This window comes from Platalea leucorodia, assembly GCF_965183815.1.
Source record: "Platalea leucorodia genome assembly, chromosome: 2".
Taxonomy (NCBI): domain Eukaryota; kingdom Metazoa; phylum Chordata; class Aves; order Pelecaniformes; family Threskiornithidae; genus Platalea; species Platalea leucorodia.
The window spans coordinates 58,722,271-58,738,053 of record NC_138824.1 but is presented as its reverse complement, the minus strand read 5'-3'; the positions used below and the strand labels follow the sequence as shown (position 1 = coordinate 58,738,053).

The 15,783-nt window shown below is 42.4% G+C and overlaps 1 protein-coding gene across 1 annotated transcript in view; it reads right to left on the bottom strand.

The window, feature by feature from the left end:
• CLYBL (citramalyl-CoA lyase) overlaps window positions 1–15,783 on the bottom strand; it is a gene marked incomplete at its 5' end in the record, with an annotated part of 176,462 nt that overhangs the window by 79,286 nt on the left and 81,393 nt on the right. Inside the window, one exon of the mRNA XM_082337278.1 lies at window positions 5,771–5,960. Coding sequence (XP_082193404.1) covers window positions 5,771–5,960 — 190 coding nt within the window. The remainder of the gene's footprint in view (window positions 1–5,770; window positions 5,961–15,783) is intronic.

Here is a 15,783-nt window from a genome sequence, read left to right as displayed (position 1 = left end):
ATATCCCAATTATTCAAAACCATCCTACTGACCTCAGTGAAGATAAAGCCATTAATAGCACCGGATTGGAGTAATCAAAATGCTCTGAAACTCTTGTCAAGGACTCAGAAAGAGGCAGAACACTACAGTAGCAGCTCCAACTGGTCTCCTGCTAGGCTGACCTGGCAGCTAACACCTCCTCGATGCTCTGAAGAATAGCAGCACTGAAGATGGGATCCTGCTGAAAAAAATGCTGTTCTAGGACACTCTCTTGCAAGAGAGTACACTCACCTTACAAGTCCCATGGGAACTAACAGCGAAATCTCAGCCCACTCTGCCCTTGGAAAATGAAAGCACTGGCATGGAAATCTTCTTTTCTCCAACAGGAGGAGGAAACTTTTCCACCTGATAATAGGTTCACACGGCCTGGAAGCACGGTGAGTAACGCAGCTCTACAGAGAAAGCTACACCAGGGAGTGCTGGCTTGGCTGAGAGCCCTCAAGGTATCTTCAGGCAGCTCAGCTCCTACACAGAGACCTCTCAATTGCATAACATGCAATTCAGCTTACTGGCTTACATGACTTGGTCAAGCATGTTGATGCAGCCATCTTTTTTATCTTTTTCTTTTTTACAGTTAAAATGAGAGAATATTCAGGCCTTCTCCTGTGAAGAGCTAAAATAGATATAGGCTGTTTTTGTACCATTTCACAAAAAGTCTCTACAGTGTGATGCATTTGCAACGTATCAATGCTGTGATCTGTATTATTTCTCATTTTATAGTTTTATAATTTCTATTTGAACTGTTCACTTAATAATATCACCAAGCTAGCCATTCTGAGTCATTTCTTTGAAATGTATAGCAACACTGGAGGAACTTTACATGTACATCAGTGGGGAAGAGCTCCTATCTTCATCTGTGAATAGTAGCTCAGGGAAAGTCATTTCCCTTTAGCAGTATTCAGTTCTCCCCCCAACCAAAAACTAAGTATCTATCTGTCGTAGAAATTCCCAATGTCTTACAGAGTCAGACACCTGGACAGTCCACACCATGTGACATTATGCATCTGAACCTCTAAAAACAGTGTGTGGAACCCCAACCAGGATTTGAGGTCAGCATGACCAGTAGGCTACGTTCAGCAAGACTAAAACTAACTTTGTAAAAGAAAGCTGAAATTTTCAGCAACACTGGGATATCTTCCTATCATCTTCCTTGTTCTGAATTTTTGAAGACCTCCTACAGCTCTGTCCAGTCCCAAAGTGGTCGCAAAAGTCCCACGTGTCTTACTCACACCAGGATCAGCTCTCACCCTACTTGCAGGCTTAGTATGCAGCATACTATAACTTTGCTTTTTAGCCGCTTCTTCCCACTGGTTCCCCTCAGAAAATTCGCTGAGAAATTTTCTCCTTATGAACTTCTTGCTGCAAGGGTTTTTTTTTGTGATTTAGTCAAAATATCAACCAGAAAAAATATTGAAAAGAAGAAGTCAACAGAAGTCAACCTGAAATCATAGCCAGTGTTGTAGCTCTTGAAGGTAAGAAATGCAGGCACCAAAATGGTATGAAGATTAGGGTAGGGGTATGGATATGGGCTCTCCTCTTCTGGTGCTCTCTGTGAGCCATTACAAAACATAATTGTCAGGGGAGGGCGCAGAGGAGGAAATCTTCCAAAATTTCTTTGAGAGAAAATATTGTCTAGAAAATAGTTAAAGATTTTAAATTTACAACTGCTGCTTCAAAAGCAGTTACTACAACCAGATGCAGTTTTGCAAATGTTATCAGCTTTGGTTATAGGAAACTCACCTTCCTTGCTTCCCTCTAAACGAGCAACCAAATGGAGCTGCCGACATTGCAGATTCTTGATCTCCCCAAATCTAACTTAATCCTAATACAAACCACACAGCATCTTGTTAAAATAGACTTGTTAAGATGTGGTTCAAACTTGCTGCTTGGACTTGGTGCAAGTGAAGGCCTTCTGTAGACAGGTAAGTTTGGGCAAAGGCACTGTGAACCTTCAACCAGATCCTGATTTTCCCAAAATCCAACATTTTGGCAGCAGTTTCAAGAAAATCCATAAGTAGCATTTTCACTGATACAAATCATGGCAATAAACAGTCAAATTCATCAGTACTATTTGTTTTAAGAACAATGATTAAAGGATAGACTCAGTGTTGCTGTGTTTCCCAGTGCTTTGTTTTCTCAGTTTCAGATGACCCATTTGCAACAGGTCACTGAATACTGTACTTCAGTGCATGTTCTTGACCTATCTTTCACACAAAGTCTCCAAACACTTCAGAAACATTAATAAATTAAGCTGCAAGAGCAATAATAATTTCAGCTTCACATTCACAGAACCTAAGTCTCAAAGTCTTCCTGAGTATCTATGGCAGATCTAAAAATGAAATACAATCTTCCAGTCACTTTGAATTACGCTTTGCTACTAGATCATGCAATCACACAGTCTAATTCAGGTTGGAAGGGACCTCAGGAGACCATTTTGTCCATCCGCCTCCTCAAAGCAGGGCTAACTACTGCTCTACACCAGGTTGCTCATGGCCTCATCCAGCCAAGGCTTGAATACCCCCACGCAGGGAGGATGCACCACCGCTCTGAACAACCTCCTCCAGTGTCTGACCACCTGCACGGGGAAGATTTTTTTCCCTTGTCCCCAGCCAGCATTTCCCCTCATGCAGCTTGTGGTCATTGCTCTTGTCCTGCTGCTGAGCTCCTCTGACAAGAGCCTGGCTCTGCCATCCATCCACCTCCCCTCAGGCAGCAAAGCCTTCACCGAGGCGCCCTCAGCCGTCTCTTCTCCAGGATGAACAAACCCAGCTCCTCAGCCTCTCCTCCTGCGCCACGACCACCTTGGTGGCCCTTCCTGGTCTCCCTCCCGTTGGTCGGTCTCTCTCTCTCGTCCTGGGGCCCAAACCTGGGCACAGCTCCCCCTCCCCCAGGAGACCCTCAAAAGCCAAGTGGCGGGGAGGGACCCCCTTCCCTGGAGCTGCTGACTGCACCCGTGCCAGCACAGCCGTGGAGGTGGTCGGACACCTCTGCTGCCAGGGCACACTGCTGACCCCATTCAGCGTGTTGTAAAAAAGCACCCAGGGCCTTTTTTGGCAGAGCTGCCCCTGGGGCAGGCTGGTTATCCCAGCCTAGTGCCGTGACTTTGCTTTTACTTTTGTTGGACTTCCTTACCTTTCTGTCAGGTTGTTCCTCCAACTGTAAAGCCCCATCAGAAGAGCAGCTGCACCCTCCAGCCTATCAATCAACTGCACCTCAGTTTGGTTTCATCATGAACCTGCTGAAAGTGCACTCCATCCCATCAATCAGGTTGCTAGTGAAGAAGTTAAACAGTATTGGCCCCAGCAGAGGTAAGTGCAAAATAGCACACAGCATGGACCACCTGATTCCTGCCAAACTGCCTCCTGCCCTATAGGCTACCCATCCAGTCCATTTTTTCTCAGGCTGATGACCAGAATACTATGAGACACCATGTCAAAAGCCTTGCTAAAGTCAAGGTGGACAACATCTATTCAGCTCCCATACTCAAGGGCAGTAATTTGTTCAGAGAAGGCGATCAGGTATGTCAGGTGTGATTTGCTCCTGATCAGTCCATTCTGGCTAGGTCCTTAGGTCCTTGAAATACCTTCCATGAAAACCAGCACCATCACTTTCCTCGAGACTAGCGTGAGGTTGATGGGCCCGCAGTTCCTCAGCCTTACCCTTTCTGATAATGGCTGTGACATTTACCTTTCTCCACCCATCAGGAATGTCTCCCAGCCACCATGATCTTTCAGTGATGACAGACAGCAGCTTCATGATGACATCAGTCGGCTCGCCCAGCGGCCACCAGGGTGTCCTGTCTGGTCCCATGGACCAGCTTATTTAAATAGACCCTAACTCCATCTTCCCCTACTGTGGTTACTTCCTCCCTCCCCCAAGTTTTGCTTCTAGGAGATGACCTAGGAGGCCTGAGAGCAAACTCTGACAGTAAATCCTGAGGCTTCATGGAGCAGTAGGTCCACACGTGCCCTGGTCTTCCTTCTCAGTTATGCTGCTGATGCACTTGTAGTAGCCATTCTTGTCCTGCTCATCCCTCACCAGTTTTGATTCCAACCAAGCTTTGACCTTCCTCATTCTGTCCCTACATGCCTGGACAACACTTCTGTGTTGCTGCTTGGTCGCCTGTCCCCACTTATACCTCCTGTCTGCTTCCTTTTTACATTTAAGCTCCGTCAGGGGCTGATCTGTCATCTCAAGTTCCTATTACAGATTTTCCCCCTAATTTATTTGAAATCTTATACCCAGTGGCATAACTCTCCTTCACTTCAACAGAGCTAGAATTTTATCACCCTTTAGAAATTACTGCTATCAACTTTGTCACTTTGATGATAAAATTTTGTTTTCCTGTCATCCTCTATTATAAACAGATGCTTCTGCTATAAATGATTTTTTTGACATAATTAAGCTGCACCTAAAAATACTATAGTTTAATACACAATTGCATCTTGTGTCATCTTACAGCAGCAGCCTCCCAAATATGACCTAAACAATACTAATTCATGGTGACAGCAGATATAATCTTCCACACAGAATTTTAGCAACTGGAAAATGTTTTCCAACTGTCTTCAGCAGTACGCATGAACATTCAGCAATGCTATTTTCACTTTTCAGAACTAAAATAGTGTAACCAAATAGTGAACTAAAACTCCGTAATTTTTTTCTTTCCAACACACCTGTAAAGACCTGAAGGTTAAAGAGAGCACTATCAAAGGGAGTCCTTCCGGAAAGCACTAACTCCCAAGAAACAGAAAAGAATAAAATTTCATCCACATTTTTGAGATGACACAGGAAAATTTTCAAGCCTATTTTCATAACTTCCTGGACAGCACATTCATACTCAAAACCTAAACAGTGTTTGCTGTAGTTTGAAGCACTGTAAAATGGACAGAAGAACTGATAAATACAAAAATGATGTGATGGCAAACTTATGTTCCCGTTCGGAAATACCTTTCACTAGGAAACACTTACACCAGTTCCTCATAGACATTGCTTAAGATGTGAAACATTTTAAAATGGTTATTTTCAGATATTTAAAAAATTTGTTTGCAAGCAAAACTGAATGTATGTTAGATCATTCTCTCTTCTGTCACAATTCAATGTCCACAAAAACTTGGCACTCGTACTTAACACATCTACATCTCTTTCCCGCGCTGCTCTCCATGCCTGCTTTCTTGCAGCACCTTCAATCTAAACTGCCCTCCAAACCCTGGTGCCTTCGGGTTCTAACTTCTTCCTTCAGAAACACCCCTAACAGCACTTCTTCCAAAAAGCTCAGAAAGTAAATCTTTCTAAACACCCCAAGGCTCGAACCCAAACCCACGCTGGCTTGCTCACAGTCTGAAGATGTTTTCGTTTCAACAACAAACCCCCCACCTGGTGATTCTGAACTAACTCTTCCTTTCCTGCTTCTCTTCTCACAGTCCATTTCCTCCTCTTCTGTAAGAAATACGCAGCAATAATAACAGTATCTCCCACTCTTCTGTGATGAGAGCTTACGCCCAGCTCTGTGTTCCTTCAAAATTCCCTCCCCGCTTACTCACACGAGATCTCTTTCAGTTCTGGGTAAGCAGGTTTTCCCAACACCTTCACAAAGGCTATCAGTGTTACACTACTTTGTATATCTTAAGATTTATCTTTGTCTCTCTGGTTGTCACTTCCCCAAGGCAAAGGCAATGCTTTTGCACACGTTCTCTTTAGTGCTGATTGTATCACACAGATAATTTTTAATTACCTTTCTGTTCAGAGCCACGCCGTCTTCACAGTCCAGCACTGCACAATCTACATTTAGTGACGGGATTTTCCGTATCTTCTTTTCATCATCTGCAGGCACATACAGCACAGCTCGCCTGGGAACGTACTTGTGAGACGATGCAAAGTGATAACTAAGCTTAGGAACACCAGCTGGCAGAGGAGAATGCACCCTGTAAAGGACATTGCTGAAATTAGACTCTTTGCTACAATGCTGTGAAGAATACTTGACTATATTTTAAAAAGGAAACATTGCTACCTAGATAGTGGCTGGTTTGGGGTTATTTATTTTTTTTTTTTCCTTAGGAAGAGCCAAAGTAGGAAGATATCAGTATTACAGTTAATTACAGTATAAAACTCCAAAACGACTATGTTCAACAGAAGTTGCAAACTTAAACACTCAGAACTGAAGAAGCGCCAGGGCTGAGGTTATCTGTGCAGCCTTAATTACACTGCCCGTTCTGTGCACTATGGTAAGTATTAAATACAGAAGGGTGGTGGTTGGTTTTTCCCGTCATAGGACCCCTCCATAGGCAGGAGGCTGTGCTGGGAACAGATCAGGACTGCTTTAGGGAGGAGGCTGCTATCGGCCACGTTTGCTCCAGGAGCTGGGTAGCATGCTGTGAATGAAGCAGGGGGGTTGGTTAAAACAAACATGGGTTTGCGACGTTGATTTTACAACCTTAGCGTTATATCAACAAATGTATTTGCATGCAAATTTTAAATAAGCAAAATGGATGGAGGGGGAAATGAGGAAAACAGGAACAAAAACTCCATGTAATGTGGAACCTCACTAATCCCAACATGTCCTCTCAGAAGCCTTCAGACCTTCAGATCCACAGCACAGGCTTCCGTCCACAGAGCTCATAAACCCACCAGCACCATCAGCAGAGTGTTGGCTGCAGTGTCTTTTAAAATGTATAAATGCTTTGTGCACCACACTTCAGTGCAGGTGTGAGCCTGTGGCGCCACATGGCTTGAGTGGGCGGCATCCGTATGGCCCGTAGGCGTCAGGTTTGTGGCTGTGCCGGTGTTTCCCGGCGAGGGACCAGCTAACCCACCCCAGGCACGAGTTGGGTTGGTGCACGTGGAGGCAGTGGGGCTGCTGGGGGAGGCTGCCTTGAGTGCAGAAGGGAGCTTGCTGTGCTCCATAATTACAAGCACAGAGAAATAAATTGCAGAGGGTGCCACTGTGTTCCATGGCCTTCCAAAAAAACCCCCTTGCCTGCTCCTGTTCCTCCCCATTTCACACTGTACCCCCCAGGCCTATTCTGCTACATCAAAAGTAATACAATTTGCCTTCATACTCAGAGCACAAGTCACTTATGCCACAAAATAATCCTACCATATAACACCATTATGCATTATCATGTATATTATTCAGCACTTTGAATAATGCAAAGCTTTTCTAGCAGCATGCTGAACATGTCATTATCGCATCATGTCAGGGACCCATGCATTTTCCTATGCCCCTCTTAATAATGCTTCCCAAGTTGCTACACTTGGATGACACATGGCTACACATGCACGTGGGTTTTCTTCAAAGTGAACATGACTAACCCTCTCAAGTGCTTGGAAATGAGTTCAGTCAATCTAAATCAGAGCCAACGTGACGTGTTGCTGACAGACCATGACAATACTTGCCTTTCTAAGCTAACCCCGTTGAAGAACCCTCTCTTCCCCTAGAGTGAGGACCCTAAAAGCTGAATATAGGTCTCAGATTAAAAATATGAAGAAAGCTTTTATCACATTTTATGTCAGTAAACTAATTTGAAAAGGACAACTACTCCACCACTTCCTCTGCTGGATCTCTGCATGCCCTGGGTGGACCCACTTTACGAGCCCACAAAAACCCGCTGTCAATCTATCTCTTCTTTGTAATATGCCTGGTAATGTGTCATTCAGCCTAAGCAATGGGGCAGCTTTGCTGTTAAACATAAACAATGCATTATTTTAATACAAGTGCCAGTGCTACCCTTGTTAATAAACCTTCTTAATCTCTAACTGCAACAGCTTCAAGACTTAGGTGGTGGAGATCCCGACGATACCTGGAGACACACAACTGAGATCTACTGAGTCTCTCCTAAGTACCTTCTTTTCCCCTCTCCCACAAACCACTTCATGTCCCCTGCCTCGTGTTGAAGTGGGGATGGTAACACAACTTGTGGCAACTCAAGTGGCTGCTAGTTAAATCCGCTTAATCCCATTTTCTTGCAGTAGTACACCTTGGGAGAGTGAGGAGGAGGTGGAAGAGTGGTTTATCTCAAATGGAAAGAGGAGGGTCTTTTTTCAGTGTGACACAGAGGTCAGTAAAGAAGTCTGCAGTCCTTCACTAAACATATATGAGGAGACAAAAGTGATTAGTTTCTATTCTCTTTCTCTGATGGCTTCAACCCTGTAGTTTCCAAGAGCACAAAGGAGTCAAAGAGCTCAGCCCATTAATAGTTAACTCCAGCCTAGGGCCAAGCAGCCCCTGAAGCACCCTTAATGACTGCCTCTCACCAGCCCTCCTGAAACTCGATAGACATGGCTAACACCATCATCTCAGAGCACGCTAAGAAGAGATGTATCTCCTGTCACACACTTTGCCCCAGATTTCTTCCAGGCTGTCACTGACCCAAGGGCTGTTTGACCAGCCGGTTTCCCTCTCACTGCTGCAAGCCTCACGAAGGCAGCTCTGCTCTGCATACCATGCACAACGGCGTGTAGTATTGTGTAGGTAAAACCATCGTTACCTGCACACCGGATTTAGCCAGGTGTCACCACTGAAGTCGATGAACTTTTGTTCAGATGGAGGAGCAGTATGGACTCCCCAGCTGACTCTGAAGAAGCAGTAGATTTACTCCATTAAAATACCATCACCTAATAGGCTTAATGTTAGAAATACTATCACCTGGTGAGTATTGGTATCTCCTCATCAGCTAATCAACTCTGTAGCTACATGGGCCCAAACCACCGTTTTCTCAGGACACAGATTATTATAAAAATATACTGTCAATTTGTCAAATTATTAGTCTTATGGAACATTTTAGCAAGTTGAAGAAGTAATAAATTTTTTTAAGAGGTATGGCCAGAAAAAGAAAAAAAAGGTACAGAAGGAACTGGTGTCAGTGGACCGACACAGCATGCTTCTCCTTTCAAAACAAAGACCTCTAGAAATGTACGTGTAAAATAAGAGTTTTCAAGAAATATGCTTAGGTGTGACTGGAATAAATGTTTTCATATGCTATTATTTTGACATATATTCTGAAAAAATCATCTGTTCTAACCGTGCATTTTCCTTGCATAGTCATATTTTATGTTCTACAACAAAATGAGATGTAGAGGAAGAAGCAGATTTATTAAGAAATCCATTTGCCTATAGACCTTTTTAAAACAGTGGCAAGGCCTAGGGTGCTACGATTATGAGCAATTAGCTACTCTGGTAGGAAACACTATCCGGATGATCTCAACTTCTGTTATTTTGATAGAATAAAAAAATCCCCAGCAGTTACTTTTTTAGGACAAAAAAACCCACACAGCACTACAATCTCAATTATATTGTTAAGTCCATGCCATAAAGAGGAAGAAAATCTTACATATGTTTCCTGACTGCAAGTATTTTTATGATTCAAACTAAGCTTGACTCTGCTTTAAACTAAACACATGGATATAAGCCAAGTGAATTTGCTAAGACAATGTTTCTTCCTTTAAACGCTGTAAGTTAAAACAAGGACGAGGCTATTGGGTAATGCTCATTAAATTGTTTTACAGCAGCGTATTTTCATTCATAGCATCTAGCAGCACGCTGAATGCCCCTGGGTCTTGGAAATGAAACTAAATTTCTTCAGCAAACATAACACACTACTAAAGTCTTCATCAAATATGTAAAAGTAGCTGGCAAGTTAAAGTTACTGGTGATCCTCTGAGAACCATTTCACCCGAGAGCAAATAGTTCATCCTCAGGAAGGAGAAAACAAAACCTTTTTGATTACTAAGAGACATTGCACTTTGCAATGGCAGCCATAGAGTGTGACTGCAAACCAGTGAAATTACCTCAAATGATACACATTTCCCTGCTGTAAACTGGATTTTCACATTCCAGCGTTGCTCATACTCACACATATACTTAACTGCACACACCTGTGCAGTCTCATCGGAGCCAACAATGTATAGCTCACAAAGTAAACTCCCACAAGTGATTTTCAGGATCAGCTCTTTAACCTGCGCCTCTGTTCCCTGTTTCTTTGCTCGATCAAATCATCCCTGGAAGAGACACTACACCGTGATCTGCCTAACGCATGGAAAAATATCCATTGCTCGACAGGCCAAATCTCTCTTTCTACAATCTTTGGCACAGTGCTGGCAAAGCGTTTCCAAAGAACATGTTTAGGCATTTGAATAAAACCATTTAAAAAGCTGGCTAATTTCCACAACGTGTATTTCTGACCTGTATGTGCATAACTGCACACCAACCACAATCCCGGGTATCTGTGGTGCTGTGGGAGAAGGACAGAAGCGGCCCAAGGCCTAAGACCCCATTGAACACGACCCAGATAACGCAGAAAAATCTCCTACAAATTGTTTCTCCGATATGTGCAAAAAAAACCCCAGAGTAAATATAATGGTTTTCCTACATCAAATTTACCAGGGCGTAGCTCACAACCACACACAAATAATCCGCCAAAGACAAAGGAAACTTCTACGAAATTACAAAGCCCCGCAATTTGCATAGTAATTCTTTCTAATTAAGAAAAGAAGATATAAGTTGTTTGTTATAAACATCAGCAGGCCCTGTGCAAATACGAAGGGCTCGCAGCCGAGCTGAGTATTTGTCGAATCAAAGCGACTCGCCAGAGAGTTTTATTGGTACAGCTGCGGCGCATGCATTTTATCACACATGCTAATAATCCTGGTTATGGCACTAACATTTTAATCATTTGTTCTGTGGGCTTGTTTCTCAAACAATTAGCCCTAATGAATGGCCAAAATACCTCGGATCATATATGTCTAATTGCAGTCAAGAGCGGTTATTGTCCGCATGTACATTTCAATTCACCTCTGGGGATAATGTTTGTTAATTGTATTTCTTTATATAGCAAGTGAAAAAAGGCTGTTCACTCAAAAAGGGACTAAGTGTTCTCTTCTTTCCCTTTGTTCCCACAAGAAGCTAAAGTCACTTCAAGAGGCACTTAATCCCATCATCCATGGTTACAATTGCCTTACAGCATCAATCAAAAAGAATCTGAAGTAAAATGATGCAGCTATATTGTGTAATTAAAAGCAATTCAGGTAGTTATTGCTTGGGGCATTTTCCAGGTCCAAATACTTAAAATGGCACTGCGGGGATGCTAAATACTGTAGTGTTTTAAATTTGGTCAACTACAATATCTCACAGAGAAAGGGGAGGAATATGCAAAAAAAAAATCTCCTAGTGTGTATTGTAAAGCGAAAGAAAAGAGGAGGAACAGCTAACGTTTGAAGTGACAAAATCTACAAGTCTCCATATAAAAGGCAAATAAAAATATCAAGAAGAGAGAAAAGGGGAGGAAAAAGAAAAGGAGGCAGTTTTCAAGGAAAAGAAATTCCTCGCAATTGTTAAAAAGTTAACATGTGAAAAAATGCTAACGTTTCCTCGCATGGAAAACAAAAGCTCATGTCACAAGCTTTACCATCAGAATACAGGTCCCCAAAATCTTAGTGCTTTCCCAATGGGAATAAATCCGAGGTAAACTGAGCGGTTCTTCTTTGGGACACAAAAAAAAAAAAAAAAAAAAAAAAAAAGAAAAAGACTTAGGTTAAAAGAGAAGAGCTATGATATTTACTTTTGAATAAAGCCAGAACTTCGGGAAGGTACTTTACCTAACAACTGCCACTAACCCTGATCCAATTATGCTAAAATTAAAACTGGGGGGTTATCAACATATCAAACACTCAGCTTTACAATTTGATTTCTTCCTTTGTTCCAGACCCACTACAGTCATTTCCCTGACCCTCCAAAAACTAATTAGGAAACCCCCCAAACCTAACCCCTCGCCAGGGCAGGCAGAAGCCACCAGCTCCCGTCGTTTGAGATCTCTTGACAAGCAGCTTTCCCTCCCAGTCAAAGCGCCCTGGAAGAGGCTTTGTCTGGTTTTAAACTCCCCCAATAAGGCTGATACGATCTCGCACCGATGTAACGCGGAGATTAATTCCCCTGAAGCCGATGGGACATATACAGGTATAAAATCAGCCCCCGTCCCTCAAGTTTGAAGAAGGTGAAGGAAAAAACCCTAACGCTTTCACAGCATCCTTAGGGAGAGAGGCGGTCTGCGCTGCAGCCAGCTGCGGGGACCGAGTGCGGCGGGATGAAGAAGCGCTTACAAAAACTCGGCGAATTAAGAAATTTAACCCCCATAACAACCAGCTTTAGATATCAAAAGGGACAGATTGGAGGGGGTCGCTCCCTCGAGAGCGGTTGCCTGCTGGAAAACCTGCAGCGGGGAGAAATGAAAAGGGGGCTTCCAAGTGACCTTTAGCAAGCGCTTGCTCCAACTGATAGGACACGTCACATTATAGCCAAAAAACAGCGAGGCGAACCAAACGGGGAAGGAGAGCCCCGCTGACAAAAAAATCACGACGCAGAGAAGCGTGAGCGGAAGAAAGCAGTTTAGGGTTTAAATGGAAACTGAGTACCAAATCCAAAGTTGCTGGCAAGTCATTTTAGGAAAAATATGTATCTGCGGCTGCTTTTTATAATTTTTTCCTATCTCCAGTAAATCGATGTAAGTCATATAACTGGACACCAGAGCCTTTCTGAGGAAAAGATCGAAAACAAACCAGGAACTTACTGACAAAGGCTTAAAATCATGGAGCCCTAAGCCATAAAATGATAAAAGGCTATCATAGGTTAAATAGTTAACCAAACTTTCTCCTCCCACCAGCGCTAAACGTAAAAAAAAAAAAGACCTTTTATTTACCCCACCATGTTCTTTCAACTACATTTGACCCTGTTGTTTTTGGTTCACTCCGAGCTCCACCATGCCTTGAATTGCTTTGACTGAAGATCAGGTTTTTTTTTTCTTCTCAGTTCAAAATAGCGAAATTAGACAGCGAGGATAAAAATAAAAGGACCGCTGGCTTCTCATACTACTAACAACTCCTGTTTTCATGGCAGCAAAAATAGTCTGTTTGTGAGGAAGAGGAGAGTGCTATGTTTTTTTGACTTAATAAGGGAATTTTTAAAGAGATTTAAACAATGGCTCAGGTTGACAAGGGCTGCTGCTTCCTGCTAATGGCAACAGGCTGCTTCTCTCGGGCAGCCTGTGTCTGTGTGTTTGCTATCAGCCAAGGTTAATTGGTGTCCTGTCTTGGGGAGCTTTAACATACGTGACACACAGTCGAGGGTTCGCTCTGTTCCTTACCGTGTGGATAACTCCGAATAACCTGTCATGCCCATAAAGTATTCCCGAGCTGAGCTGTGCCTTGCTTTGCTTTTACCATTAGCAAAGTTTCTAGCTCCTTGGGATGCTTACTGCTGCTCAATCAAACCCGCATCACTGCAGGGCAGTGGAAAAGCACTGTTTGTCTGTGACACCGTCGCTTTGCCACATTAACCAAAGGAAGGTACAGTTAAGATAAAAATCCGTTTCCCTGTTTTCCTAAATATGAAGGTGTATAAATAAACATAAACACTAAATATACAGTTTTTAAGTTTTAATTTCTATATGTAAATTTTAAGCGCTTTCATGTATTTAACTAATGTTGTTTCTCCGTTGCATTTTTTAAATCTACAGCACTGTCAAATTTTGTTTAGCTATAGTTTTTCTGAACAGAAGCTCTTGTATTACATATTTTTTACAGAATTGCAACTAGCAGCTGTGACAGAAAATTATAACACATTTTAAATAACAGAAACATCCTACAATAAAGATGAAGATTCAATACCATATCAAGAGGTTTAGAAAGGATTTCACATAAAATTAGCCTTTTTTAAGATGTGCATTGAGAAGTAAGAAGAGATTACTTGGGATGTATGACATCGATGTATGATTTGTTTTGGTTTATCACTGTTGTGTACAGACCAATATGCACCAAGTGTGCTCAGGGCTGTGCAACACAAAGGAAAAACCGTGGCTTCTGGGGTCAAGCATCTCCCAGCTCAGGAGGAGGATCAGGCACATATCACCAAAAAGCTGTCCTGAAGCATCCCATGCCAAATTCTCTCTAAGAGAGAGGAATGTATAAAGGAAGTGAATGTATAAAACCCTTGCATCTGTAATCGTTGCACTTTTATAGAGTCAGACCCATGTTGGTGGCCTCAGCAGAAAAGTTTAACTTTGAGGAGATTCTTTATGCCACTGCAAAACCACTCTTGCATCTTCCAGTTCTCCCCGCCGGCTCACCATCGGGCACTTCCCTTCCTACTAATTCTGCCCCCACGTTTTCACACACACCGACTCTGCACCCACCCATGTCTCTACGTACACATACACAAAAATTGATTAAAATGTTTGGACAGAATTTCTTTTTTCACTGAACATGCTTTTCCCCTCTTTTCTTCCCCGGTCCCCTCTCTTCCCTCCGTGCCGGTGCCCACACCAGGATACAGGGAGCCTCCCCACCACTGAGCTCTTACAGCTCCCACCACCGGTCCAGCTGTGTGCGCGTTGGCTAAATGCTGCAAGGTCAAGATTGGGACCAGGATTTGAAAATTCAGCACTAATTACTGTGATTACTGTCCAAGTCCCAAAGAGCCAAAGCCTCCTGAGCAGTTTAGGAGTGGGCTGCTAATGAGTTATATGTAAAATAAGAAACAGGCACTTGATAAAGTCAGAATCGATAAAGCGCCATTCCTGCCTGTTAAATGACCTTGCTGTAACACAGAGCCACTATGTTCACCGGAGTCTACGCAGGTTAGATAGATACCCATATCTGCACAGCGTGAGAGAAAAGGAAAATGGTACAGTCCTTAAAATTAGTTCTGATTTACATCTAAGTTAAAATAAAATTACACTGAAGATGTGCCTGAGAATTTAGCAGAAGGAAATGAATCGAGTGTCAATATACTGGTGCTGCAGAAGTCATAAGAAAGAAGAAATTTGTCACCCACTTTGGGTCTTTCAGAATTTCTGTTTCTTTAGGACAAATTGTCTTTTTGTGATTTTGGTTGTGGTGGGGATATTTTACAAACTGAGGTTCCCTTCATACTTCTGAGAATTTTTCACTAAACAGGCCATATTTTATCTTGATTTGTAATTTACGGCAGTCTACACTTAGCCAAAGCACAAACAGCTTGACGATTCCTGTACTTAGAAATGTATGTAAATTATGCTACTAAATAAAGCACAGACATTTTTATTACTTAGGAAAAACAAAACAATATTGCAGTCTTCTCTGCACTTTGAGATTGCTCCTGTAAACCCACTAGAGCATGTGCTTAGCCCAGAGAAATCAAAAGGACTAGTCAAACACTTAAAATTAACCATGTGCTTAAGTGCCTGCAGGACTGGGGATTAATTTTGGATTATGGAACTGTTCCATTTCCATGTGTTCTTAGGCTATACATGGGCCAACCTGCTATTTTCAGGTTTTGGCACAGAGACTTGTGCAAAATTGAGACTTAGATGCATGCAGATGCAATCCAGCTGGTGAATATCTTTTAAATGATATAAAGATGCTTGATCTCAGCTGGGGAAAAAAAAACCTGCATGATATTTTCAGAAAAAGATTAAAAGCAAAAATATGATTTATGTTTAGCCAAGCATTATTTTGTAGAAGAATTATTATGTAGAAGAATTATTTTGTATTAAACTGAACTTATTCAGAATGGTTTCTGTGCCAAATAACTGAGCAGCGAAGAACAAGTTAGCAAGCAATTAGTAAATATGAAACTGCTGAAGAACGGAACTATAAAACTAAAATGCACCACAATTACGTAAAAAAAAAAAAGTTGTAATTACATCAAAGCTGATGCAATATGACAGAAAAAAGAATGAATGGACAATGCTACTAGTTCAACAGCAAGTGTAGCTACAC